This window comes from Nicotiana tomentosiformis, chromosome 6 (assembly GCF_000390325.3).
Source record: "Nicotiana tomentosiformis chromosome 6, ASM39032v3, whole genome shotgun sequence".
NCBI lineage: Eukaryota > Viridiplantae > Streptophyta > Magnoliopsida > Solanales > Solanaceae > Nicotiana > Nicotiana tomentosiformis.
This window is the reverse complement of record NC_090817.1, coordinates 2,529,143-2,553,366: the sequence shown is the minus strand read 5'-3', so window position 1 is coordinate 2,553,366 and position 24,224 is coordinate 2,529,143. Positions and strand designations below refer to the sequence as shown.

The following is a 24,224-nucleotide window of genomic DNA, read 5'->3' as shown; positions in this document are numbered from 1 at the left end:
TATTTTAGTTCTAAAATTTTCCTTCCTTTTCCATTTTCAGAATAACAAGTGCCTTAACATTTCTCTTCTAAAAAAAAAGAAAGAATTGCATATTATTATGGAAATTAAAGAAAAAAACTAAATGAGAAAATTGGCCAATAGGGAAAGAGGAGGTCTTTTTTTGTTGGGAAGCTACAAATTTTCCCAACTTGTGTCTATTTTATTAGAACTTCTGCTGCTCTGTTCCTCACTTTTGACTTCTATATTTAGTGCATCCCTTAGATACTGTACATTTTCAGAAATTTTTTGACTTTATCTCTGCTTTTTATTACAACCCCTCCCCCCTACCTAGCCCCCCTTTTCTTCTTCCCTTCTTCTCTATCTCTTTTACACCTTAGTTCATCAATTAAACCTCAAAAGACTTTAACTGTAAGTCCCTTTCTCTGATCTACTTTTTTTCCCTATATCTTCACTTGTAGAGATTATTCATTAAAATTAGCAATATAATATAGTTTTCTGTTCTTTTCTTGTCTTTTTTTTTTTTTTTTTTCTAACTTTAAAAATGGAGTCTTGATTAGTTTGTTGGTTATGTGAACTTATATACAAATTTACAGCTGAAGTGGTTAATAAAAATTCAATCTTTATTGGTTAAATTTATGGGTTATTTTCTTTCTTTCTTGTTGACTAGTTAAATGGACTCTTGATTAGTTTGCTGGTTATGTTATCATCTGGTTTTTGTTGTCTGAATTTATATACAAATTTACAGCTGAAATGGTCAATAAAAAGTCAATCTTTATTGGTTAAACTTTTGGGGTTTGTACCTTCTATATATCTTCACTTGCTGATATTAATCATTAAATTAGAAATATTATGTAGTTTTCTGTCTTTTTTTTCCTCTTTTTTTGTTGTTTTTTGATTGGTAAAATGAGTCTTGATTAGTTTGCTGGTTATCATCTCTTTTTTTTTTGTCTTAATTGCTCGTGTCAATTTATATACAAATTTACAGCTGAAATTGTCCATAGAAATCCAATCTTTATTGGTTAAATTTATGGAGTTTGTTTCACTAGCAGATATTATTCATTTAATTAGCAATATAATTTGGTTTATGTTTCTTTTCTCTTTTTTTTGCTTCATTTGATTCGTTAAATGGAGTCTTGATTAGTTTGCTGGTTATGTTATCATCTGTTTTTGTTGTCTGAATTGCTTGTGTGAATTTATATGCAAAATTTACAGCTGATGTTGTCAATAAAAAAAGGGATTGTTCCACAAATAGCCGGCCAGATTCAATGTTTACTTTTTCTAGCCGGTATACATAGATTATACATTAATTATACACAGTTATACATATGTTATATACGAATTATACATATAGTATACATCCGTTGGCTATTTTTAGTTTAAGAGATCGGGTGAGCGGCTATTTGGGTTAATTCTTCATAAAAATTCAATCTTTTTTGGTTAAATTTATGTGTCTTTTTGTTTCTTTCTTGTTGACTAGTTAAATGGAGTCTTATTCCAGTTTACCTTCTTCACTTTTCTAAACTTTGTTTGAGTTTGATTTTCTTACTTTTTCTTCCATGTTAGAAAAGAACATTGAGATTGTTGTTGAAGTGGCTCAATATGATGTTCTTTTTCATGGTTCCCATTTTGGAAAATAAAGCTGCTCGCATGTATTTATCTCCTTGATGGCTTTTTGCAAGTAAAGAAAGATGTTAAACGGCAAGGGTCTTCCCAAAAATTGAAGAAAATTACACACTCGACTTTCGAACCTGCTGGAATTTTTTGCTTTGTTGCAGTTACTACATATGTGTTTGACTGTACAAAATGTTTGATTGTGGTTCCAAGTCCCAATATCTGGGTGGGCAGCGAGAGAAGTTTGTGAGGTACTAGAACATCCTTTGTTGAGATTATCAATCTTTTGTTTCTGTCCACTTCTTTCCACACATATTTGGGGGTTGTATGTTCTTATACGTTAGACATTGTTTTTGCTTAATGTGAAATCAAGGGTAAATGGATGAAACTGGATTCCATAAGTTCCTGATTTATTTGATATGAAATGGCAGTTGGAGCTGAGATCTAACTACAATCTGTTGCTTAAATAGCTGTTGAGAAATCTGTGGTAAATCAATGTTTTCTGGTTTTTCGTAGGTTACATCTTGTCCTCATTTCCTTTGAAGGTTATTTTCAACAATCTTGATGTTGTATTAGACATTTTTCTATTAGTTAAAGATAACACATAAGATGTTACTATTTAGAATTTAGTCAATTTAGTTATGGCCATTTTCTTTAGTCATTGATGATTTTCCCTGGAGTATCTCTATCGTCATTTGGCAGCTAATCTTGCTTCATCAAATTTTCATATAGGGCGGATGACTTGATTCCAATGTATCCTCACGGTTAGCATCAATTGCAACAAATATATGTGGCTTCAACATGGAAGCTTTTAGACATTCTGGCCATGCAACTAATAGCCCGTCAAGGTCTTTTAAGAGAGGAATGAGAAAAGGATCGGAAGGACTCAAGTCTATTGGTCGATCACTCGGTTTTGGTGTCTCTAAGGCAGTATTTCCTGAAGATCTGAAAGTTTCAGAGAATAAGATTTTTGATCCTCAAGATAAATTCCTTCTCTTGTGGAATAAGCTCTTTGTTGTATCATGCATTCTGGCGGTATCTGTGGATCCACTGTTCTTCTACCTTCCAGTTTTTAATAACACGGCGAATTGCCTTCAGATTGATCGAAAGCTAGCTGTCATAGCCACTACACTACGTACCGTTGTTGATGCTTTCTATCTTATTCACATGGCACTTCAGTTTCGTACAGCTTATATTGCGCCATCATCTCGCGTTTTTGGACGGGGTGAACTTGTGATAGATTCTGGACAAATTGCTAAAAGATACTTGCGGTTCTATTTCATTATCGATCTTCTCTCTGTGCTTCCCTTGCCTCAGGTTTTAACAAAATGCTTTATATTTCTTTGGTGTCTCCTCAAATAGCAACTTTATTTCGATTACTAGTCTTCTACCATGGCTCTTATGGTCACTGACCTATATGTAGTTGTAAATGGTTTTTTCCTTCTTGTTCACTTTCCTTTTCCTCTTGTGGATCTATGCAGATTGTAGTTGGGAGATTCCTGCAGAGATCAGCAGGTTCTGATGTACTCGCTACCAAACAAGCTTTGCTCTATATCATTTTGCTTCAGTATATCCCCAGATTTGGTCGAGTTATACCCTTAACTTCAGAGTTGAAAAGAACTACCGGTGTCTTTGCTGAAACTGCATGGGCTGGCGCTGCATCCTATTTGCTGTTGTACATGCTTGCTAGTCACGTAAGCTACTTGTTAAGTTGTCGAAACGTTTGCTATCAACCGTTTCTACCTTTGGTTCTGTGTAGTATAACCTACTGATTATGTTGTTGTTATTAAAATTTTACTTCTTTCATGTTTGTGTAAGTTTTCCTGTCATTATGGAGCTCCTTATGAGGGAAAATCTTTGTGAAAATGCAATCTGTGCAAATAGCATCTTACTTATCTTTGAAGTAGCTAAAAGCCTAAAACCGCATCTGTAAAGCAAACGAAACGCAGCTTGTTATGTGTTTCTGGTTCAATTGCTGGTATAGAGTTCTCTTTCATTCTAATATGAATAGATATTTTACTTGTTCTGCATAGCATCTGCTTTTTAGGCCGTCTTTCCATAAGTTGGAATTTTGGATGGTTCGTCTTTACAACACCACGAAGGGGAGCCTTGGAGCAACGGTAAAGTTGTCTTCGTGTGACCTATAGGTACGGGTTTGAGCCGTGGAAGCAGTTACTAATGCTTGCATTAGGGTAGGTTGTCTACATCACACCCCTTGGGGTGTGTCCCTTCTCCGGACCCTACGTGAACGCTGGATGCTTTATGCACTGGGTTGCCCTTTTTTGTCTTTACAACATCTGCATAGTACGTTTTTGAGTTAAAATATCGGACTCTTTACTGCCTAGTCTTAATGAATTCTTTAGATTTATGAGCTAAATGAGCACATACTTGTCAATTGTTGGAATTAATTTGGTTGTCGTCCATATAACAATGTTCTTCTTTTTCCGTAAAAAGGAAGCTTTCTTACTTCCCTTCTCTTTGGTTCTTTTCAGATAGTTGGTTCCTTTTGGTATTTGCTTTCTGTGGAACGCTATGATACATGCTGGCAAGAAGCTTGTAAACATAATGGAACATGCAACACTGATTTCTTGTACTGTGGCAATCAAGGAATGAAAGGATATAATGCTTGGAGCATTATCAGTGATTCGGTTTTAAATGAAGCATGCCCTGTAGATAGTGACGACAATCAACCATTTGACTTTGGAATTTTTAAGCAGGCTTTGTCATCTGGCATAGTTTTCTCGATGAAGTTCGTGACTAAATATTGCTACTGTTTGTGGTGGGGACTCCAGAATTTAAGGTGACTTTACGTTTATACTCAACTAACATTCTTCTTTTCTCCTTTTGGTGAGTCTCCCTGTAATTCAACGCGAACAAGACTATAGGTTCTTTTTTTCCGGTGATAAGGTAACAAGACTATAGGGTTCTACGGGAGTTATAGCGGATATATAAGACAAGTACCTAAATCAATTGTTCCAGTGTGATATGCTTTTTCTGATTCAATACGACAAGAGCAGGGTATTTCTTGCTAATCAGGTGCTATCATTGTATTATAATGATTATTCTTACGTCAGAGTAGACGGCCTTTTCTGGTTCATATTGTCTATTTACTAATTGGTTTGACTAATAGTATTGCTAGGATTTTCTTTTATTCGTAGTTCCTACACAGAGGACTGAAAAGGAAAAAAAGAAAGAAAGTGATTAGGCTGGATTTCGCGAAACTATTTATTTGAACATTTACATTATTTTACCTTTAATTCTGTAGTACATTTGTTAGTAATGACATTCTTTTTTTCATGTTTTACTTGTGCAGTACCCTTGGACAGGGACTTCAAACTAGCACATTTCCCGGGGAGTCTCTTTTCTCTATTGCACTTGCAATACTCGGGCTCATTCTCTTTGCACTGTTGATTGGTAACATGCAGGTAATTACCATCTTATATAGAGATTTTTCTCATCACATAAAATTACATAACGCTTCAAATCTGTTCAACAAGATGTTTCTTTTATGATTGTTAATTTCTTTGAAGTGTTTCTGATAATGGCATTGTAACTTAAGAGTTCGGTATTTTGCTGTCACAGACATACCTTCAGTCACTTACTATTCGACTTGAGGAGATGAGAGTTAAAAGGCGCGACTCAGAACAGTGGATGCATCACCGATTGCTTCCACAAGATCTCCGAGAACGGGTTAGGGGCTATGATCAGTACAAATGGCAAGAAACACGCGGAGTGGATGAAGAGAATATAGTTCAGAATTTGCCCAAGGATCTCAGGAGGGATATTAAGCGTCATCTTTGTCTGGCTCTAGTGAAGAGGGTAACTAAATTATATATTCTGCTTCTGTTATATTTCTTTCTCCCACCTTTAATCAACTCGTCATAGCGGTCATGGCTTTGGTTTTGTATTACTAATATCTCTTTGTTGATTTTCAGGTTCCTCTATTTGCAAATATGGAGGAGAGATTGCTCGATGCAATTTGTGAGCGTCTAAAACCCTGTTTGTACATCGAGAATACTTACCTTGTTCGAGAAGGAGATCCAGTAGACGAAATGCTCTTTGTCATACGTGGTCGCCTTGAGAGTGTGACAACTGATGGTGGGCGAAGCGGTTTCTTCAACCGAAGTTTATTGAAAGAATCCGACTTTTGTGGAGAGGAACTTCTAACTTGGGCTCTAGACCCAAAATCAGGTTCTAACCTCCCATCTTCTACTCGTACAGTGAAAGCTCTAACAGAAGTAGAGGCTTTTGCTCTTATAGCAGACGAATTGAAATTCGTCGCCAGTCAGTTCAGAAAGCTTCACAGTAGACAGGTTCAGCACACGTTCCGGTTCTACTCACAACATTGGAGGACTTGGGCTGCTTGCTTTATCCAAGCAGCGTGGAGGCGTTTCACGAAAAGGAAACTTATGGAACTTCAAAGAAAAGAAGACGAAGAAGCAGAAGCTTTGGCCGGGGCCAGTAGCACTCTGGGTGGATCGCCTTATAGTATTCGTGCAACATTCTTGGCATCAAGATTTGCAGCTAATGCTCTCCGAGGGGTTCACAGGAATCGAAATCTTAAGACTGCTAGGGAACTAATGAAGCTGCAAAAACCTCCAGAGCCTGATTTCAGTGAAGATACTGAGTGAATTTTGTTGCTGTAAGTTGTAACTGCGCATAATGCTTTTGCCTGACTTGTTCATCTTTTGAGCTTTGCAAGGGCTTGATTTATAATTCATGTTTAGTGTTATTGATACATACTTATGTAATAGTTTAACTTATATACACTGATTGTGTAAATAATTTTTTACACTAACATGTCGCATAAAAGCTAACTTCAGGTAGCCTATAATTAGTGGTATCAGTAATCTGAAAAATAAGGCATATAACATATTTAGATTACATTGATAGTGTAAAAATAAAACTTACCTTGTTAGTGCATTTAACATAGAAACAAATGGAGAATTCGAGTATTATATGTAAGTTGTGTGTATTTATTCAACAATAAAATAAGAAATTTTGTCTAACCTTGCCTATTCACCTTGCTAAAAATTGGTTTTAGCCTAGCAATTGAATATCTTTTATAAGGTTAAAACATTCAACCCATATTTGACAAAAGGTTCGGGTTTATGGATTGTTGCAACATAATTAAAGTGAGGCTTTAGCCGTTAGTCACTCTAACAAACGAAAGAAGTCTGATGTCAAACAACATAATTAAAGTGAGGCTTTAGCTATTAGTCGCTCTAACAAACGAAAGAAGTTGCCATCAAACAGCTCGCCCTATTTAGTATGAAAGATGCGCTCAACCCGATGAGTAGCGAATGGGTTTGAATCCTGTCAAAATATTACTGATCATTCATTTAGGGCAGCCCGGTGCACAAGGCACTCCACGTTTACACAGGGTCCGGAGAAGGGCTTCACCTCAAAGGGTGTGATGTAGATAGTCTACCCTTGATAAAATGAAAAATTATAAATTTCATTCGATAAAACAAAGTGCCAATTTAGATATTTTATAAATCAAGGAAACAAGAAAGCAGCTAAAGTATCCGCCAATCTACCTATGAAGATCAATGCACATACTATTGCCTTTTCCTTTTCCAACACCCTCACCCCAAATTTATTCATAAAAACTTGATGCACTTATTCTCAAAACATCAAAAGTCCCTTGAAAATATAACTATCTCATCTGTTGGCCGTTATATGGCGGAAACCTGACTCGCTCTAGTTTGTAGAGTTCTTCAGCACCCATTCCACTAGGGTTGAAACACCAAAACCCGTTGCATTCTTCTTTTTGTCGTTCCAGACAGGACCAGCTAAGTCGATATGCATCCATTGAACCTTCTCGTCAACAAACTGAAAAAAAAAAGAAAACCAAATGTCATGTTTCTTGTCTCAACAATTTATCTTCTTTTACCGGCAGCAAATTGCAATGTAGTAGGAACAGCATGAGTCTTCCTTAAAGATCTCTGTAAGAACAGATGAAAAGCTCTTACACAGAAATTTGCCACAAGTTTTTGGAAATCCAAAATCTGTAGGCGTGAAAACGAAGGTCCTTTAGCCATTTTATAATGTCTTTAAGTTCCAGTCCTTGTAGGTTTTCTTTTAATTATGAGGTTAGAAGAAACTTTGGGCTCTGCTAAACTTAAGCTTGCACCATTAGCAACAAAAGCTAAGAACCTTTCTAGGTCACTTTTATCCTCATGAAATATGAAATGCTTATGGGTCTTTGGAAGGGGAGCCTTGGCGTAACCGGTAAAGTTGTTGCCATGTGACCAAAAAGGTCATGGTTTCTAGCCGTGAAAACAGCCTCTTGCAGAAATGCAGGGTAAGGGTGCGAATAATAGACTCTTGTGGTCCGACCGTTCCTCAGACTCCGCGCATAGCGGGAGTTTAGTGCACCGGGCTGCCCTTTTGTTATGGGTCTTTGGGTCCAAGTATATTATACTTCAATTCTACCCACGAGATTATCATCATTGGGAAGCTGCTGAACTTTGTTGGGTACAAAATCCACATACATGTGCAAGGATGCTATCTTGTTGATAAGGGCATGTGCAAGGATGCAATATAGGAGGGGGCCAAAGTGCATCTACTCATAGAAGGCCGCAAGCCAGATATTCTCAATGGATGACATTGTAAATTCCTTAATCAATGCAGCTAAAAGGTGGCTCCGACTGAATTACATGTCAACGAAAGTGGAGAAACTTTTAGAGTGATAAGATGACTACCTGCTTCAGGAAGAGAGCAGCAACTATTGCGCCACCTTGACGACCTCCAGTGTTCACCATATCAGCCACTCCTGATGTCATAGTGTCCCAGTAACTCTCCTCCAAAGGCATTCTCCATAGCTTTTCACCGCTTAACTCAGAAGCTGCAGCGACCTCCTTTGCTAGGTCATCGCTAGGGGTAAAAACACCTGCATTTTGTATACAAGATATCCAATAAAATTCCGGTAGACAAAACTCGGAGTTAAAACATCAGTCAAAAGATTCGCTACTCTTTCTTTCTTCAACATGTGCATTCAGTGTCATAATTTTTTTTTTCGCAATCAAAGTAACGGCTGAAAATGTGATTCATGTATAAACTAGAAGATCAAATGGTAAACTGACCAAAACATATGCATAAAGTTTTTGCCAAACACAAGAAGATGCACAAGCAAACATACCAGCAATTGAAGGTCCAAGAGCAACAATACAAGCACCCGTTAATGTTGCCAGATCAACTATCTGAATAAAGATCAACCATGTCGTTAACACATGCCAATGTCCTGAATAAACTTCTGACTATTGTACAAGCTTTCTTAGCAAGAGTGAAGTTAAGAAGATCAAAGCAAAGGATCTGATTACATTTTTTGTTAAAGTTGGATATCTGAAAAACCATTTTGAAATAGTTTTTGACATTAAATTTTGGAAGTTTTTGGTTATTTCGAAAATAAAACTATGTTAAAAACATTATCTTGTTTCCAATTAGCATCATGTCTCTCTAACATTAATAATATCTATGACTTCATGTCCATGTCTATTCAAGCATCCAACTAACTGATTATATTGATAGATACAAGAACATTGACCAATGAAAGTTACAAGGTTTCCCTTTCGGGGTGTGAAGTATGGAACAGCAAAAGAAACATATTAAATGGTTAACAGCGCAAAGTGATTCCAACAGAGACAGAAGCATAATAGCAATGTTTCATTTCTACCTTTTCTACACCTTGGTTACAGGCATATACCAACGCATCAGCAAGTGTGAGCCGACCCTCAGCATCAGTATTGTTAACCTACAATAAAGATCAAAGCACAAACAGAAAACCCAAAAACAGTCAAATAAGGTAAAATTAGCAAAACAGAAAACAATAATCAGACTTGCATCATCCTGGTCCTAAACTAACAAGTCAACAATGTACGAATAGTAAAGTTAAAAACATCCTAATTATACAGAAAAAATGAAAATCTTTTGACAAAATAAAAGAATGAAACAACTTGAGCTTTACAAGAGCTACAAAACTTAAATTAAGGTGCTTCGGCACATCCCAACCGAATCATGAATACCATAAAAGTAAAATGGATTCAATAAGAAAACTAAAGGACAATCTTCAAAAGGAGCTTGTTGGGTAAGGGGAGTAAAGGAGATCCAATAGGATTAACTCCTAAAGGCAAAAATGACCATACCTCAATTGTCTTCCCATTTGAAGCTGTGACAACGTCTCCAGGCCTCATGCCTGTTCCACTGATCATATTCTCACAAGCAGCAACAATGAAATGCACCTGTCACATGGTAATTAGTTTAGAGAAAAGAGATTAATTGAATACATGCAACTCGAGTAAATAAATCAGGACATTTTCCCTTGAATGAAGACAAAGGACTTACCTCTACTCCAGCAGGCTTTATTTGACCAAGAGCTTTTGCCGCACCTAAAACAGCTGCAGACCCTCCCATGTCAAACTTCATAAGCTCAATCAAACAACCGGGTCCAGTCTTGATGTTGTAGCCACCACTGGGAACATGAAAAAGATTGTTCAATAAATCATACACAAAAAAAGGGCAGCAACAATAAAAGTGTGATATCACTTCAGCCAGTTCAGAAATCCATTTTTTTATTCTTCCAACATGTGGTCATCTCATTTTAGAGAAGATAGAATTACCTGTCAAAAGTCAATCCCTTTCCAACCAAGGCTAATTTCTTTTTGATTTCCCCACCAGTAGGCTTATAACATAAATGGATGAAATGAGGAGGATTTGCAGAAGCTTCACCAACAGCTAAATAGGATCCCATTTTCAATTCTTTGCACTGCTCAACATCCAAGATGTTTGCAGAAAGGACATCGCTATAAGTGGAGGCAATCTTTTTCGCCTCTTCAGCAAGTACCGCTGCAGCATAAAGACCGCTTGTCAATAGCTAGGTAAGAGTCATGCTAAGAAAAGGGAAAACAAGCAAATATATTGAAGATCACTAACCAGGCGTAAGTACATTGGCAGGTGCATTGACGAGCTCTCTGCAGAATATAACACCTGCGCAGACATCTTCTGCATACTTGAGTTTCTTCTCTATCTCAGGTCCAGTTCCCAGTCCAAGAATGTCCAAAGATTTCAAGGTTGGTTTTTTTGACTCAGACTTAAACCTATTATCTTCAAATATCCCAAGTGCAGCTCCTATAACATTCAACAAAATCCACCAAGTTTAGTTTCTCAATATGGTTCAATTATTTAAGCGAAGATCAAGAAAATATATACTTACCAGTTACTATAGCAGAGGCAGAGCTAAGCTTTGATTCTGCAGATAGCCCATCAGTAGAAGCAAGTGCAACCGCAATATTACTAGCCTGAGCAGACTTGGCAGCTGCAGCAACAGCCTCCCCTAAACTGCGATAAGCAGCAGTTGATGATACAGATGAGCCAAGCCCAACTAAAGCGATCCTTTTCGAGCCAAGACCAGGAAGTCTAAGAACTGTGGATTGTCCAGACTTTCCACTAAAATCCTCCTCTGATGAAGCTTCAGATAATAAACCGCCCAATTTCGAGTCTAGCTTTTGCAATATTGGATTCTGGAACTTTGAATTCTCGTCTCTGGCCAAGTCCTTCTCCGTGGCACCTACTGCAAGTATGTCTCCTTTCCATTCCACCAAATCAATCTCTTTAGCAGCAAATGAAATCTTTCATGTCCCGAAAACAGAGAAAGGATTTAGTCCGGAAATTATAGAACTGCCATACATATAAACAACAAGAATCACAAAATAGAGATCACAGGAATCAAAGACTGGCCACTTGCTAAGAATGGAGCATTTAAAAAATATCTACGCAGATTTTAAAATGTTAGGACTATAGCCCCCAAAAAAGAATCAATTAATCAACTACTTCTCGATCCCAAATTAGCTGCTGCAAGCTATCTGAATCCTTTATATCCATTCCGCTCTTTTCAGGCATATTATACTCCAAAAGGTTAGTTCAAATAGAATATAAGGCAAAATTTATAACAATTGGGAGATCACCAGCTTTTTTTTTGTTCATGAGATACAGAAATTACACCAAATTTCACATAAAAACATATCATTAGGTACTCTAAATATGGAATTGAATTCACAAAGATAAATATGAGAACAAAGGGTATCACACATCAGAATCCAAATCCACAAAAACAAGAAAAAAAAGTATAAATAAAAATCAGTTCTTTGCACTTACTTCACAGATATAAACATGATAATAAATAATACCACACTTCAAAATCCAACCTCACCAAAAATGACAACAAAAACTTAAAAAAATCAGTAGTTTTCACTGAATTCACAAAGATAAACACAAGACTACAGACTATCACAGATTCTAATTCAAACCCACCAAAAAAAAAGAATTAAAAATCAGTTCTTTGCACTAAATTCACAAAGATAAAAACAAAACTAAAGGGTATCACAGATCCTAATCCAAATCTTTTTGCTCAGTTTTTGTATTTGTTAGACAATAAAGATCAGTTCTTTGCACTGAATTCACAAAGATGAACATAAGAATAACTAGTATCACAAATCGTAATCCAAACCAACAAAATAAAAATAAAACGATAATTAACAGCAACTACTATGCCACAATTTAATACAAGGACTAAAAAACAACAAAAAACAAATCTTTATGAACAAAAAAGAAAAATTACAAACCTTAGGAGCCTCAATTTGATTAGGATGAGTTAAACCAAGAGTGGCACGAGCAATAGAATGAGCCATCCTTTTTGCTCTTCTTGAACACAACAAGGGTGTAACTGAAAAAGAAATAGACCAGATGGGACTAGATTGGAATTTAGTGAAAACTGAAGGGTAACAATGCAAAGAAGAAGAAGAAGTTGAAGTAGAAGCTACTGAAAAAACTCTCAGTGCGGCCATTGTAAAAGGAATTTTGTGTGTATATATAACAAAAGACCTAAAAAATCAGTGACTTTGAGTTAGAGAAGAAAAGGGGGGTTGTCATTGGTGGGGTGGGTGGTGTTTGGATGATGATACGGTGTATGCACTGACATCTTTTTTGGGGTTTAACAATTTTGGTAATATTTTTAATTCTTGAATTTTATATTCACACATATTTGTTCTTTTTTGCTCTAAACTAACGTTATAATAAAAGATGTTATTATCGCAAGTAATTCATGATTTGAGTCCTAAACTATCCGTACATAGTATAATTAGTAGCTACGTACGAATGCATACGTAGTCCCTGCAATTAACAATAATTATTAATTTAAATCACCTATGGGGTAAATTCCCTCTTACAAGATTAGATAAGAGACTTATCTTGTCTCAAAGTCCACTTCCCGATCACAACGTCGCGTTAAAGTCTCAATTCGGTGCCGAAAAATTTGAAACTATTCAAATGTTATATAGAATAATTAATACATGCTCAATAATTCGAAATTAGACTATTAAATTAATTAACCAACCCAAAAAAGTAAAATTCCTAAAATTTACCTCGGGCCCACGTGCCCGAATTTCGAAAATATTTGGAGAAAAACATTACCCATAATCTCAAGAACTCAAATATATAATTTTCACCAAATTCCATAACTATTTTCGTGGTCAAATCCCATTTTTATCCAAAACCTAGGTTTTTCATCTAAACCCTTGATTTCACCCATTTTTACATGTTAATCTACCCCTAATTTATGTATTTAACTCATGTTGTATAGAAATTACTTTCCTCATTGTGCTAGGTAAAACCCCTCTTCCAAGAGCTCTAAACATTGCCCAAGAGATGAAAGAAATGAGCTAAATGGCCTAAGTCCCGCATTTAATAAGCTATGTACAGGTTTCAGATGTCGCATTTGTGACATCTGGTTCGCAAATGCGACACACACATCGCAAATGCGAACCTGGGCTCCCACTGCCAAGGTCGCAAATGCGAACCCTGTCATTGTCGCAATTTGCGGTTGATTTCTCGCAAATGCGAGCTATGTGAAGATCAGGCTTCTTCGCAAATGCGAAGCCTTTCTCGCAAATGCGAATTATTTCTCGCATTTGCGACACGTGCATCACCAACAAAGAAAACACAAAAAAATTAAGCTTCATCCTTTCGAACATTGTCCGAAACTCACCCGAGCCCTCGGGGCTCCACACCCAACATCCACACAAGTCTTAAAATGTCATATGGACTCTCCCGCACAATCGGAACACCGAATTAATATCAAAATCCACGAATCGCTCCCCAATTCAAGCTTTATGAAATTTAGAACTTCAAACTTCTACATTCGACGCCGAAATCTATCAAATCAAATCCGATTGACCTCGAATTTTGTACACAAGTCATAATTGACATTACAGACCTACTCCCACTTCCGAAATCTGAATCCTACCCCGATATAAAAAAGTCCACTCCTGGTCAAACTTCCCCAAAACCTTCAAATTTCCAACTTTCGCCAAATGACCCCGAAATGACCTACAGACTTCCAAATCCACACCCGAACGCGCCCCTAAGACCAGAATCACCATGTGGAGCTATTCCCAGGCTCAAAATTCCAAACGGACATCGATAACATCAAAATCTACTTCAACCAAAACTTAGGAAATTCTTAAACTTTAAAAATGCCAACCTTCAGTAATAGGCGCTGAAATACTCCCGGGCCACCTGATACTCAACCTGAACATACGCCCAAGTCTGAAATCATCATAAGGACCTATTGAAACTTTTAAATCCCGATTCTGAGATCATTTACTCAAAAGTCAAACTTTGATCAACTCTTCTAACTTTAAGCTTTTGAAATTAGAATTTTCTTCCCAAATCAACTCCGAACCTCCTGAAATTCGATTTTGATCACACATACAAGTCATGATACCTGAAGTGAAGCTACTCCAGACCTCAAACTGCTAAATGATGCACTAGAGCTCAAAATGACCGATCGGATCGTTACACTTATTGTACAAGGATTTGACTATAAAATTTTTGTTAGGTGTTAATCCCTATTTTATTTTGTCATAAGCGTGTGGATTATGTAGTGGTTGCACATAAATTTTGAGTATTTTGTTCACAATAGTTAGTGGTAATTCAAAGGGTAAGTCACCGATGTTTACCATCTGGTGGGTTAAATGTTGCTCAACTGTTGAGTTATGTTTATTATTTGGTAGTGGGCCTTCAATAATGTTTCAGAGTATGATATTTTGGCCAATCCATGGCTCCGTCCAAAACTTAATGTGTTGTCCGTTGGAAATGTGCCATAGTATGCCTTGTTGGAAAAATTTCCATCCCAATTTAACAGCTTTCTAGATATTAGAAAATTGATGATGATTGATTTTCATTGAGTATTTATTGCTGAGTATAGAAGCCCATAGTGTTGTTGGCGATGTGAACAATATCCAAGCTAGGGCTCCTAGTAGAGCACTATTTTTAATAGATAAGTTATGGATACCCAATCCCCCATTTCCTTTGATTATTTTATAGTATTCCATTCTAGGAGGTGTATCTTACTTTTGCTTTGAGTTGTACCCAAAAAAAAGTTTCTGTGGTACTTTTCCATATTATTTATGATATTATGCGGAAGGATGATAATTTTCATACATGATTTGGAATTGAGTTTAATGTGTATTTAATTAAAGTACTTCGTCCTGCCATCGCTAGCCTTGCTTTAAAGTTATCAAAAGTAAATTGGTATTCACTTTTGAGTGATCTTTGAGTGAATAAAGTAAATCCTAGATATTTTCCAAATTTGACTCCTTATTTCATACTAAATGAAGTAAGGGCAATCTGCTTATCATGAGAAGTGGTATTTTTGGAATTTTTTTTTTTTGACTTAACGTAATATGTTTTTTGCCCTGAGTCATGAGTAAAATTGTTAAGAATATCAATGATTGTGTGAATAATGTTAGTTGTGAGACGTGAAGTGAGAGTGATATCATCAGAAAAGAGTAAGTGCGAGATAAATGGCCCTTGACGTGACAGTTGAACTAGAATCCATTGTTTATAATCAACGGCTGTGTGAATTTGGCGGGATAATAATTCCATGCATAAAATGAATATGTATGGTGAGAGTAGATCACCTTGACAAAGTCTCTTTGTAGGTGTGAAGTATTCTGTGGGGTGTCCGTTTAATAGATTGGATATGGATGAGGTAGCGATGCAGGACATAATTAGGGTGATAAAAGGGATTGGAAAGTTGAAGTAATGTAATGTTTCTTTAATGAACGCCCACTCCATTTGATTAAAGGCTTTTTCAACATCTAGTTTTAAAAGAAAGTTTGCATGTTTTCCTTTTTTATGTCTGAAATATTCAAGAATTTCCCGCACTATAATTGTGTTATATGAAGCATGACGTTGTTTTAGAAAAGCTGATTGTTCATGACTAATAAGCTTTTGTAATAGAGGCTTGATTTGTAATGACCCGACCAATCGTTTTGCGCCCTAGAGCGCCGTTTAGCAGTTCGAGGCCCTGAGCAGATTCACTTCAGGTATTATGACTTGTACTCATGGTCGGAATTGAATTTCGGGAAGTTCGGAGTTGATTTGGAAAGAAATTTCTAATTTGAGAAGTTTTAGGTTGGAAGAATTGACTAAGGTTTGATTTTTGAGTAAACGACCTTAGAATTGGGATTAGAAGGTTCCAACAGGTTCGTATAATGATTTTGGACTTAGGCGTATGTCCGGATCGGGTTTTGAATGACCCGGGAGCGTTTCAACGCCTATTGTGGAAGTTGGCATTTTTGGAAGGATTTCATAAATTTGGACTGAAGTACATTTCAAAGCTATCGATATCCATTTGGGATTATGAGTCTAAGAATAGCTTCGTATGGTGATTCTGGTATTAGGAGAGCGTCTGGATGTGGATTTGGAGGCCCGTAGGTCATTTCGGGGTCATTTGGCGAAAGATAAAATTTTGAAGGTTTTTGAGAAGTTTGTTCGGGAGTGGACTTTTTGATATTGAGGTCGGACTCCGATTCCGGAAGTTGGAGTAGGTCCTAATGTCGAATGTGACTTGTGTGCAAAATTTGAGGTGAATCGGACGTGATTTGATAGGTTTCGGCATCCAATATAGAAGTACGAAGTTCTAAAGTTCATTAAGCTTGAATTGGAGTGCGATTCATGATTTTGACGTTATTTGATGTGATTTGAGGCCTCGATCAAGTTCGTGTTGTATTTGGTTGAGGTTCCAAGGGCATCGGGTGAATTGCGGATGGTTAAAAGATCAAATTTGGACTTGGAAGTGTGCTGAGGTTGTTGTCTTCAGGTGTAACCACACCTGCGAGGTTATGGCCGTAGGTGCAGAGCCACAGAAGCGACCATGAGGGCCGCAAGAGCGGTACTAGCTGGGGAAGGCTGGGACCGTAGGTGCAGTCGAGTTCCACAGACGAGGAACTTCACCTGCGCATGTGGTGTCGTAGAAGCGAAGGCGCAAAAGCGCGGATGGAGCCGCAAATGCGGAGTTGAGGGGCCTGAAGGAGTACCGTATAAGTGGTATTTTGGCCGCACCTGTAGGACCACAGAAGCGGTCAAGTGACCGCAGGTGCGAGAGATCGATGGGCAGTGTGTTTCTTTAAGAACATGGAATTGGCCCATTTTCTTCCGTTCTCTCTTGGTTGGGCGATTTTTGGAGAGCTTCAAGTGAGGGTTTCATCATATCAGCCAAGGTAAGTTATTCCCATCAATGTTAAGATAAATACATGGGTTTTATATGAATTCAAGCATGAAAATTCGTAGAAATTCGGGATTTTGAAGGAAAACCTAGAAATTTATATCTTTGGATTTTGACCACAAATTTGGGCATGGAATTTGGAATAAATTATACATTTGAGTTTGTGGGGTTATGGGTAATGTATATCTTCGAAAATTTTTGGAATCCGGGCACGTGGGTCCGAGGGTAATTTTTATCGACTTTTCGAGCGGAGTTGGAAATTATTGTAGATTGAATTATAAAGAGTATTAGAGTATATATTTATGGATTTTCACATTTATTGACAAGTTTTGGAGCGTTGGGAATCGGTTTGAGTTGTTGGAGAGGCTTTGGAGACGGTTATGGAATTTGCGGAGTGAGGTAAGTGTCCTTTTTAACCTTGTAAGAGGGAATTAACACCATAGGCAAATCAAAACATTATGTGCTCCTATTTGTGGAGGCTACGTACGCACGAGGTGATGAGAGTCCGTGCGTAGCTACTATTATGCTTAAGTCCGGGTAGTCTAGGGTCCAAATCATACTATACTTGCGATGTTGCAACCTTCTTGGTAATTTGATTTGCTTAGATCACATTGAACTTGCTAAAGAAATTTTAAAAGGATAAAATTCGTTCTCTTGACCGTTAAATGAGAATTTGGCATTTTCTTGAATAATTGCCCTTTAATAAATTCTTGACTTGGTTGTTTGAATGTGTTTATCGTTTTGTGGAGCGGGCCGAACGACTCGACAGATTTAAAAGATGTATCTATGGTTCGCGCCGTTCGACCCTCGGCAATGCACAATTTAAATATTTATGTTGGAGCGGGCCGTACGACCTCGGCATGATTTGCGCATGATTGAATTTGATTGATTTGGAATTTACAATAAAGGATATTTCCTCCTTGGCCTGAAATAAATTATTAAATAATGGGAAATAAATTTGGAGATTTCATAATTATAAAAGAACGACTTACTTACTTCAAAATATTGAGCTTGCAACCGTTTTATATAATCCATGCTTAATTATATCATTGATATTTTATTTATAGCCCATAGTTAGTATCGAAGTTGACCCCTAGTCACTACTTCTTCGAGGTTAGGCGGGATACTTACTGGGTACGCGTTGATTTACGTACTCATACTACACTTGTTGCACATTTTTGTGCAGGTACATATATGCTTAGTGGCCTTGTGGGCACAGAGGCGCGGTTATGGCAGGGACTTAGGTGAGCTGCATTATATACGACGATCCGCAGCTAGGGGTGTTCAAAATCGAACCGAAACCAAAAATCGAACCGAAACCAAAGATTAATGGCTTATTGGTATCGAGTTAACGGTTTAACGGACGGGGAAAAAATTAATTTTTTTTATTAACGGCTTATCGGTTTGGGGGAGGGGATTATTCAATTTTCTTAACGGATAATCCGTTAACCCGTTAAGAATATATATATATATATATATTCTAAGCTAAGCTAAGCCAAGCCTGGGATCTTCTGAATGTACTTATCTTCGAGAGGCTACCGGGCTGATAGGAGCACTTCCCTTCTTGATTCCTCATCGTGCGATTTGATTCTTTTGAGGCTTATGCCTTCATTTCCTTCCTATTTAATCTTATGCGACGTGAAGCGCTTGTTTTAAATTTGGAATCGAGGAATTTTAATGGCACTACTGATGTAGAGCAGGATGTTTCTCCCTGCGTATGCGATTTGGGCTAATGTCGTTGCCTTGTGGAAGGATGTTTTGTCATCTCAGCTCAGTAGCTGTATTTCTAATGGTTTTGGGGATATGCACCAATTGCTATGATGTTCATGAGTTGTTATCGCACAATATTAAAGTAATGGTAGGATACTTGTCAACGTGTAGGTGCATTGAATGAATTGAGAGGAGTTTTTTCTCAATGCGTGATTCAGAGGTTTAGTATTTTATTTCTAGCGGAGGGAAAGGCAATCGGACTAAGAATGTTCAGGTTGGATTGATGGAGTAACGAGACTTGGTATTATCGAGTGTGGTGGAATCTTCAATCCGAGATGTGGTGTCGTCGTCCTTGATTGAATGTGTTAAGTTCGTCGGTGTTATGGCCTTATTCAAATCGCCTTTAGGGCGGAGTATTGTGAATGGTGCCAGGGAAGCGACTGTCAGATGTCGCAGTGTGCTGTGGTTTAGAATCGAATCGGTAATCCTAATGTTGATGGCTCGATAAGGATGATCTTCGGAGAGGTTTAAAGTTGGCAGTGATCGATTGGTTCAAGTGCTACATAGATAGATTTTGTTTTAAGGCAACAACTAGGCAGTGAAGGATGAGGAAATACATGTGGGAGGTGTCTTGTCGCGGTTAAGTTTCTAGAAGGCCAAGTGTGAGAAACAAGAGTCGAGTGGTTGCTTAAAGGAGATGGTTTGACAAAGTGGGAGAGTGGTAGAGTATCAGATGGGTTCTGTGGTAGGATAGCTACACGCGTTGAAGAAAGTTAGTGATTTGGAACTTATGGTGGACAATGACTAAGTCTACAGACTTAATTTGGAATATTGCGTGCTATTCGGAGAAGGGTTGGGTACGACTGAAAGGAGTTGCATGATATGAAGAAGGATACAACATGACTTTGGATTGGAATGTATTGTCGCACCTTTAGTTGATGTCTATGAGAAAGGGACGGACTTGTACGGCTGGTGATAGAGCACGGGCTTAAGATGGGTTATTGGTGTCGTGGTAATTGTACTCGGTGCAGCATTGTTGGAAAATGTCGGCATGGAATTTCCACATATGGGTTATTTCTGGTGAGCAGGTTGACTGTTGCGTGGTGTTGATGAAGCTCCTACGAAGAATTTTACTGGCTATCCGGTAAGAGGTCAAATATGTAAATATTTCTAGTGATTTAAAACGTTCATGAAATGGTTAATAAGAAGATTTCGAGGAATTTAGCGGGTCCATTACGCAAGGTCATGTTAGTAAGGAAGAAGGAATCTTGGTAGGTTCTAGGTTCATGTAATGGTAGCTTCAAGCTTAAGTGGGAGAGCCCCACCGCCTACGATTGGATTGTATGGTTGTCTACTTGTGAGGTTTCTGGTTATCGGCATATTGATGTGTTGCTACGACTAAGGAAAGAGAACATCAGTGGTGAATTTAGTCAAGGATTTGAGGAATGTGTGTTATATTTTATCGGTTCATGTTCGGGTTTTGGGAAGACTTAGAGTTTATGCTTCGTGTAGATGTGATGTACAAGGAAAGGAATTCAGCCGGTTGCTTCTTTGAGAGGGTGTTAATATGCCAGCATGGCCTTAGAGTTTGATTATATTCGGGAACAAGCTAGAGTGGGTGACTCTCAACAATGCGGTGACTAAGGATTTCGAGCCAGTAGTATGCTTAAGTATCCAGCTTTTGTAGTGGATTATGAAAATGGCTTGGAGTATTCTATGCTATCATCGGTCTGCGATGTAGCATTGGGGGAATGGGAGGAAATAACTTTAGATTCATAGAGGGATTTTCAGAATGGGTGTACCAGTTGAAGATGCGAATATGCTCATATGGAAAGTATGTGATAGTTCGTGGATTTTGAGACAGTGTGGTCTCGTGAAATAAGGTCACTCAGGATGAGTGCGGATTTGGGTTCATGATGTTTGAATGGGGTTATTATTATTATTTCTAGGGAAAGTCCCGAGTAAATTAGAAGAAGTCGGATCAGTTAGCAATGGCTGAATCGGTATGATGTGGCAATGATCGGGTCCTTCAACGTGCTAAGTTTTACAGGTGGTTGTGGCGATACGTGCAAGGCTTGACAGTCGCCGTAATTTGATTTATTTGGAGGTATTCGATTATTATGGCATGTTATGAGTAGATGGATCCCGAAAGGGACATGGTGGTTTAGACCTCTACGTGTGGTTGTATTTTCTGCAGTTATGGGAATTCAGTCACGTGTGGCAATGGTTCTCCTGAAATGAGTTAAATAAAAGGTTTCTATATGATGATGTGTGTACCCTATTGGTGGTTCAGGAGTTATGATAAAATTCTTGTACTCTTGCGTATTGGTATGTTAGGTGCAGTGAGCGGAATGGAAATTGAAAGTGGAGGATCAAGGTTGCAGCTGATGTCGACAAGAATGTCAAGAGCTCGGATGAGCAGGGAAGAATTAAGATATTTAGAGTAAGCTGGTATTGTCTTTAGCGTCACCTGAGATCGATTTCCTGTGTAAGAGGCTCTGTGTATTGATTTTGCGGATTCTTGATTTGCTTTACAACATTAATGTGGCCGGCAGTATGAAGGTGCAAACTTGTTACCTGGTGCGAAAGGTCGTGGGAGTACATCCCATGGGAAGATTGTATAAGTGTGACATGTATTCACCTGATTGATTAAAGATTTAAAACCAGGTATGAAGATTGTGGTACTATCGCTAATGTGGGAATTTATGCCTGAAGGGTGATCGGTTCATTTGGTTTTGAGTTGTGAAAGTTTATTCCGGATTTGAGGGTTGTTCTTGCGTGTCATGGGAAAATGGTCATTGTGGATCCTTGAGAGGTTATTTGCCCAAGCATGGTATGATCAGAATCGGTTTGAGGTCCGTTGATGTGTCCAAATGTGGTTGTGTACTCTACACCAGCCTGGGTGTGTTCATTCAGCATAGCATTCCTTATGGAAGAGTATTCGGGCGTGGGGTGTTAATTTCATCACCAACTATTTCATGTAATACTCTATTGTGCCATGTGGGTTGTGAGACGACTTGATTATTTGTACAATGTGTTGAGGTCCCGCATAGCGGTTGTATTATGTGAGCAGAGTGGCTCTCGAGATCCAGATCAAATATCGCACCTTAGTTGTGCTTGAGTTTTATAGCGTATGACGCTACCCATCTCCCCAGGATTTGTATTATGCACTTGGCGTGCTTATGGTTGATCTTCGGGCATTTCATGAGTATAAGCGTTACGGCTCGATGTGTGTTTTCTTTAGATTATTATGTGTGAATCGGGTGGCACGCCACCACGAGCATATGGTTGGATCGGGTGGCACGTCTCCATGGATATATTGTTTGGTTGGGCTGGCACGCCGCCATGGGTATCATTGTTGGATCGGGTTGCACGCCGCAACTATATTATGTGTGGATCGGGTTGCACGCCGCAACGGTATCATGTGTGGATCGGGTTGCACGCCGCAATAGTATGATATTGAGTACAGTTTCCCATAGCTATTATTGTGTGTTTTGCTTCTCGTTTCCTAAGGAAGGTTCATAACATCTTTTCGGTTGTTTAAATTAGTAACGTGGGTTGAGTAGATCTTTCCAGAGTTCGTTTCCTTATGTATCACATTCGAGTTGTTAGCTTGTTGGCACATTGTAGCATCATATGGGACTTTTGGCAGCGTTTGAGGTGGCTTATTGCTTGAGCAACTTGTACTGGGTGAGACAAGATTATTGGACCTGGGATCAGTGCGATCAGATTTATATGAAGTATATTAAAGAGTAAATATTATTAATTAGTCCAAAATGAGGTAATGGTTCTTGTCGGGAGGAGAGACTCCATAAATTGTGATTCGGCAGGTGGCTATGAGTTCTACACATCTTCTCTGTCATGGCATTTCGAGAATTGGAATAAGACTTATATGTGTCATGAGGTATGTTGTGAGCATCAGATTCGTGGGATTTCGACTATTGTCGTCAGATGATGTTATTATGGTCATGTGAATAATGCGGTGCATGGTGTGAATTCAGTGAGAGTATACAATTATGTATTGGTACATCGTGTAGTGATTGAAACCGTGTTCTATGTTGGAAGCAAGCCTAGTAGAGAATTTCAGACGTTGGAATTTGGCTCTAAGTTTTATTTGCCTAAATAAATGGGAGAATCTTCAGATTTTCTCGAGCTATTGTGCTCAGTTGAGTTGTGGTAGCACGGGTAGGTGCACAAGGTGTTAAACAATAATTTCAGACAACTCTAGAGGAGTTCTTGGCACGTTCGAGCACGAACATATGTTTAAGTGGGAGAGAATGTAATGACCCGACATGTCATTTTGAGCCCTAGCGTGTCGTTAAGCGGTTTGAGGCCCTGAGCAACTTCACTTAAGGTATTATGACTTGTGCGCATGATCGGAATTGAATTTTGGAAGTTCGGAGTTGATTTGGAAAGAAATTTTAATTTCGGAAGCTTTAAGTTGGAAGGATTGACTAAGGTTTGTTTTTTGAGTAAACGACCTCGGAATCGGGATTGGAAGGTTCCAATAGGTTCGTATGATGATCTTGGACTTGGGCGCAAGTCCGAATCGGGTTTTAGATGACCCGGGAGCATTTCAGTGCCTATTGTGGAAATTGGCATTTTGGAAGGATTTCATAAATTTGGGTTGAAGTGCATTTCAATGCTATTGATGTCTGTTTGGGATTCTGAGTTTAGGAATAGATGTGTATGGTGATTATGGTATTGGGAGCGCATCCAGATGTGGATTTGGAGGCTCGTAGGTCATTTCGGGGTCATTTGGCTAAAGTTGGAAATTTGAAGGTTTTTGAGAAGTTTGATCGGGAGTGGAATTTTTGATATCGGGGTCGGACTCTGATTCCGGAAGTTAGAGTAGGTCCATAATGTTGAATGTGACTTGTGTGCAAAATTTGAGGTCAAGCGGACGTGATTTGATAGGTTTCAGCATCGAATATAAAAGTTCAAAGTTCATTAAGCTTGAATTAGAGTGCGATTCATGATTTCGACGTTGTTTGATGTGATTTAAGGCCTCAAGAATGTTTGTGTTGTGTTTTCGGACGTGTTGGTAAATTTGGTTGAGGTCTCGAGGGCCTCAGGTGGATTTCAGATGGTTAACGAATCGAATTTGGACTTGGAAGTGTGCTGAGGTTGCTGTCTTCTAGTGTAACCGCATCTGCGAGGTTATGGCCGCAACTGCGAAGCCGCATAAACGACCATGAGGGTCGCAGGAGCAGTTTTGGCTGGGGAAGGATGGGACCGCAGATGCGGTCGAGTTTCGTAGAAGCAGGACCGCACATGCGCATGTTGTGGCCCAGTGTCACGACCCGGAATTCCCACCGTCGGGACCATGATAGCG

The 24,224-nt window shown here is 38.4% G+C and overlaps 2 protein-coding genes across 4 annotated transcripts; one reads left to right on the top strand and one right to left on the bottom strand.

Annotated features, from left to right (window-relative positions):
* Nucleotides 1–263: 263 nt before the first annotated feature.
* Nucleotides 264–6,409, top strand: LOC104107506 (probable cyclic nucleotide-gated ion channel 5). 3 transcript variants are annotated; one of them, XM_009616330.4, is made up of 7 exons: nucleotides 264–408; nucleotides 2,344–2,928; nucleotides 3,093–3,305; nucleotides 4,104–4,411; nucleotides 4,925–5,036; nucleotides 5,194–5,430; nucleotides 5,547–6,409. In XM_009616330.4, the coding sequence occupies exons 2-7, from the start codon at nucleotides 2,413–2,415 to the stop codon at nucleotides 6,240–6,242; spliced, it is 2,082 nt and encodes a 693-aa protein (XP_009614625.1). In that variant the 5' UTR covers nucleotides 264–408; nucleotides 2,344–2,412; the 3' UTR covers nucleotides 6,243–6,409. The 3 variants fall into 3 exon arrangements, with proteins under 3 accessions (XP_009614625.1, XP_070033145.1, XP_070033146.1); XM_070177044.1 differs by lacking the exon at nucleotides 264–408 and adding an exon at nucleotides 1,770–1,862; XM_070177045.1 differs by lacking the exon at nucleotides 264–408 and adding an exon at nucleotides 1,776–1,857.
* Nucleotides 6,410–7,044: 635 nt separating this feature from the next.
* LOC104107507 (leucine aminopeptidase 2, chloroplastic) lies at nucleotides 7,045–12,536 on the bottom strand. The gene is made up of 10 exons (XM_009616335.4): nucleotides 12,234–12,536; nucleotides 10,826–11,240; nucleotides 10,546–10,740; nucleotides 10,233–10,458; nucleotides 9,958–10,084; nucleotides 9,759–9,854; nucleotides 9,290–9,367; nucleotides 8,756–8,816; nucleotides 8,319–8,506; nucleotides 7,045–7,446 (listed from the first exon to the last, which is right to left on the bottom strand). Exons 1-10 carry the CDS (start codon nucleotides 12,453–12,455, stop codon nucleotides 7,315–7,317), a joined length of 1,740 nt encoding a protein of 579 aa, XP_009614630.1. The 5' UTR covers nucleotides 12,456–12,536; the 3' UTR covers nucleotides 7,045–7,314.
* Between the last annotated feature and the right edge of the window lie 11,688 nt (nucleotides 12,537–24,224).

Excerpts from the sequence above, each read along its gene's own strand:
- LOC104107506 (XM_009616330.4), top strand. The coding sequence starts at position 2,413 with ATGGAAGCTTTTAGACATTCTGGCCATGCAACTAATAGCCCGTCAAGG. Across the intron at positions 4,412-4,924 it reads TGGGGACTCCAGAATTTAAG|TACCCTTGGACAGGGACTTC; the intron begins GTGACTTTACGT and ends TTACTTGTGCAG. Across the intron at positions 5,431-5,546 it reads GTCTGGCTCTAGTGAAGAGG|GTTCCTCTATTTGCAAATAT; the intron begins GTAACTAAATTA and ends GTTGATTTTCAG.
- LOC104107507 (XM_009616335.4), bottom strand. The coding sequence starts at position 12,455 with ATGGCCGCACTGAGAGTTTTTTCAGTAGCTTCTACTTCAACTTCTTCT. Across the intron at positions 10,459-10,545 it reads TGCCAATGTACTTACGCCTG|CGGTACTTGCTGAAGAGGCG; the intron begins GTTAGTGATCTT and ends TTTATGCTGCAG. Across the intron at positions 8,817-9,289 it reads GTAACCAAGGTGTAGAAAAG|ATAGTTGATCTGGCAACATT; the intron begins GTAGAAATGAAA and ends ATCTTTATTCAG.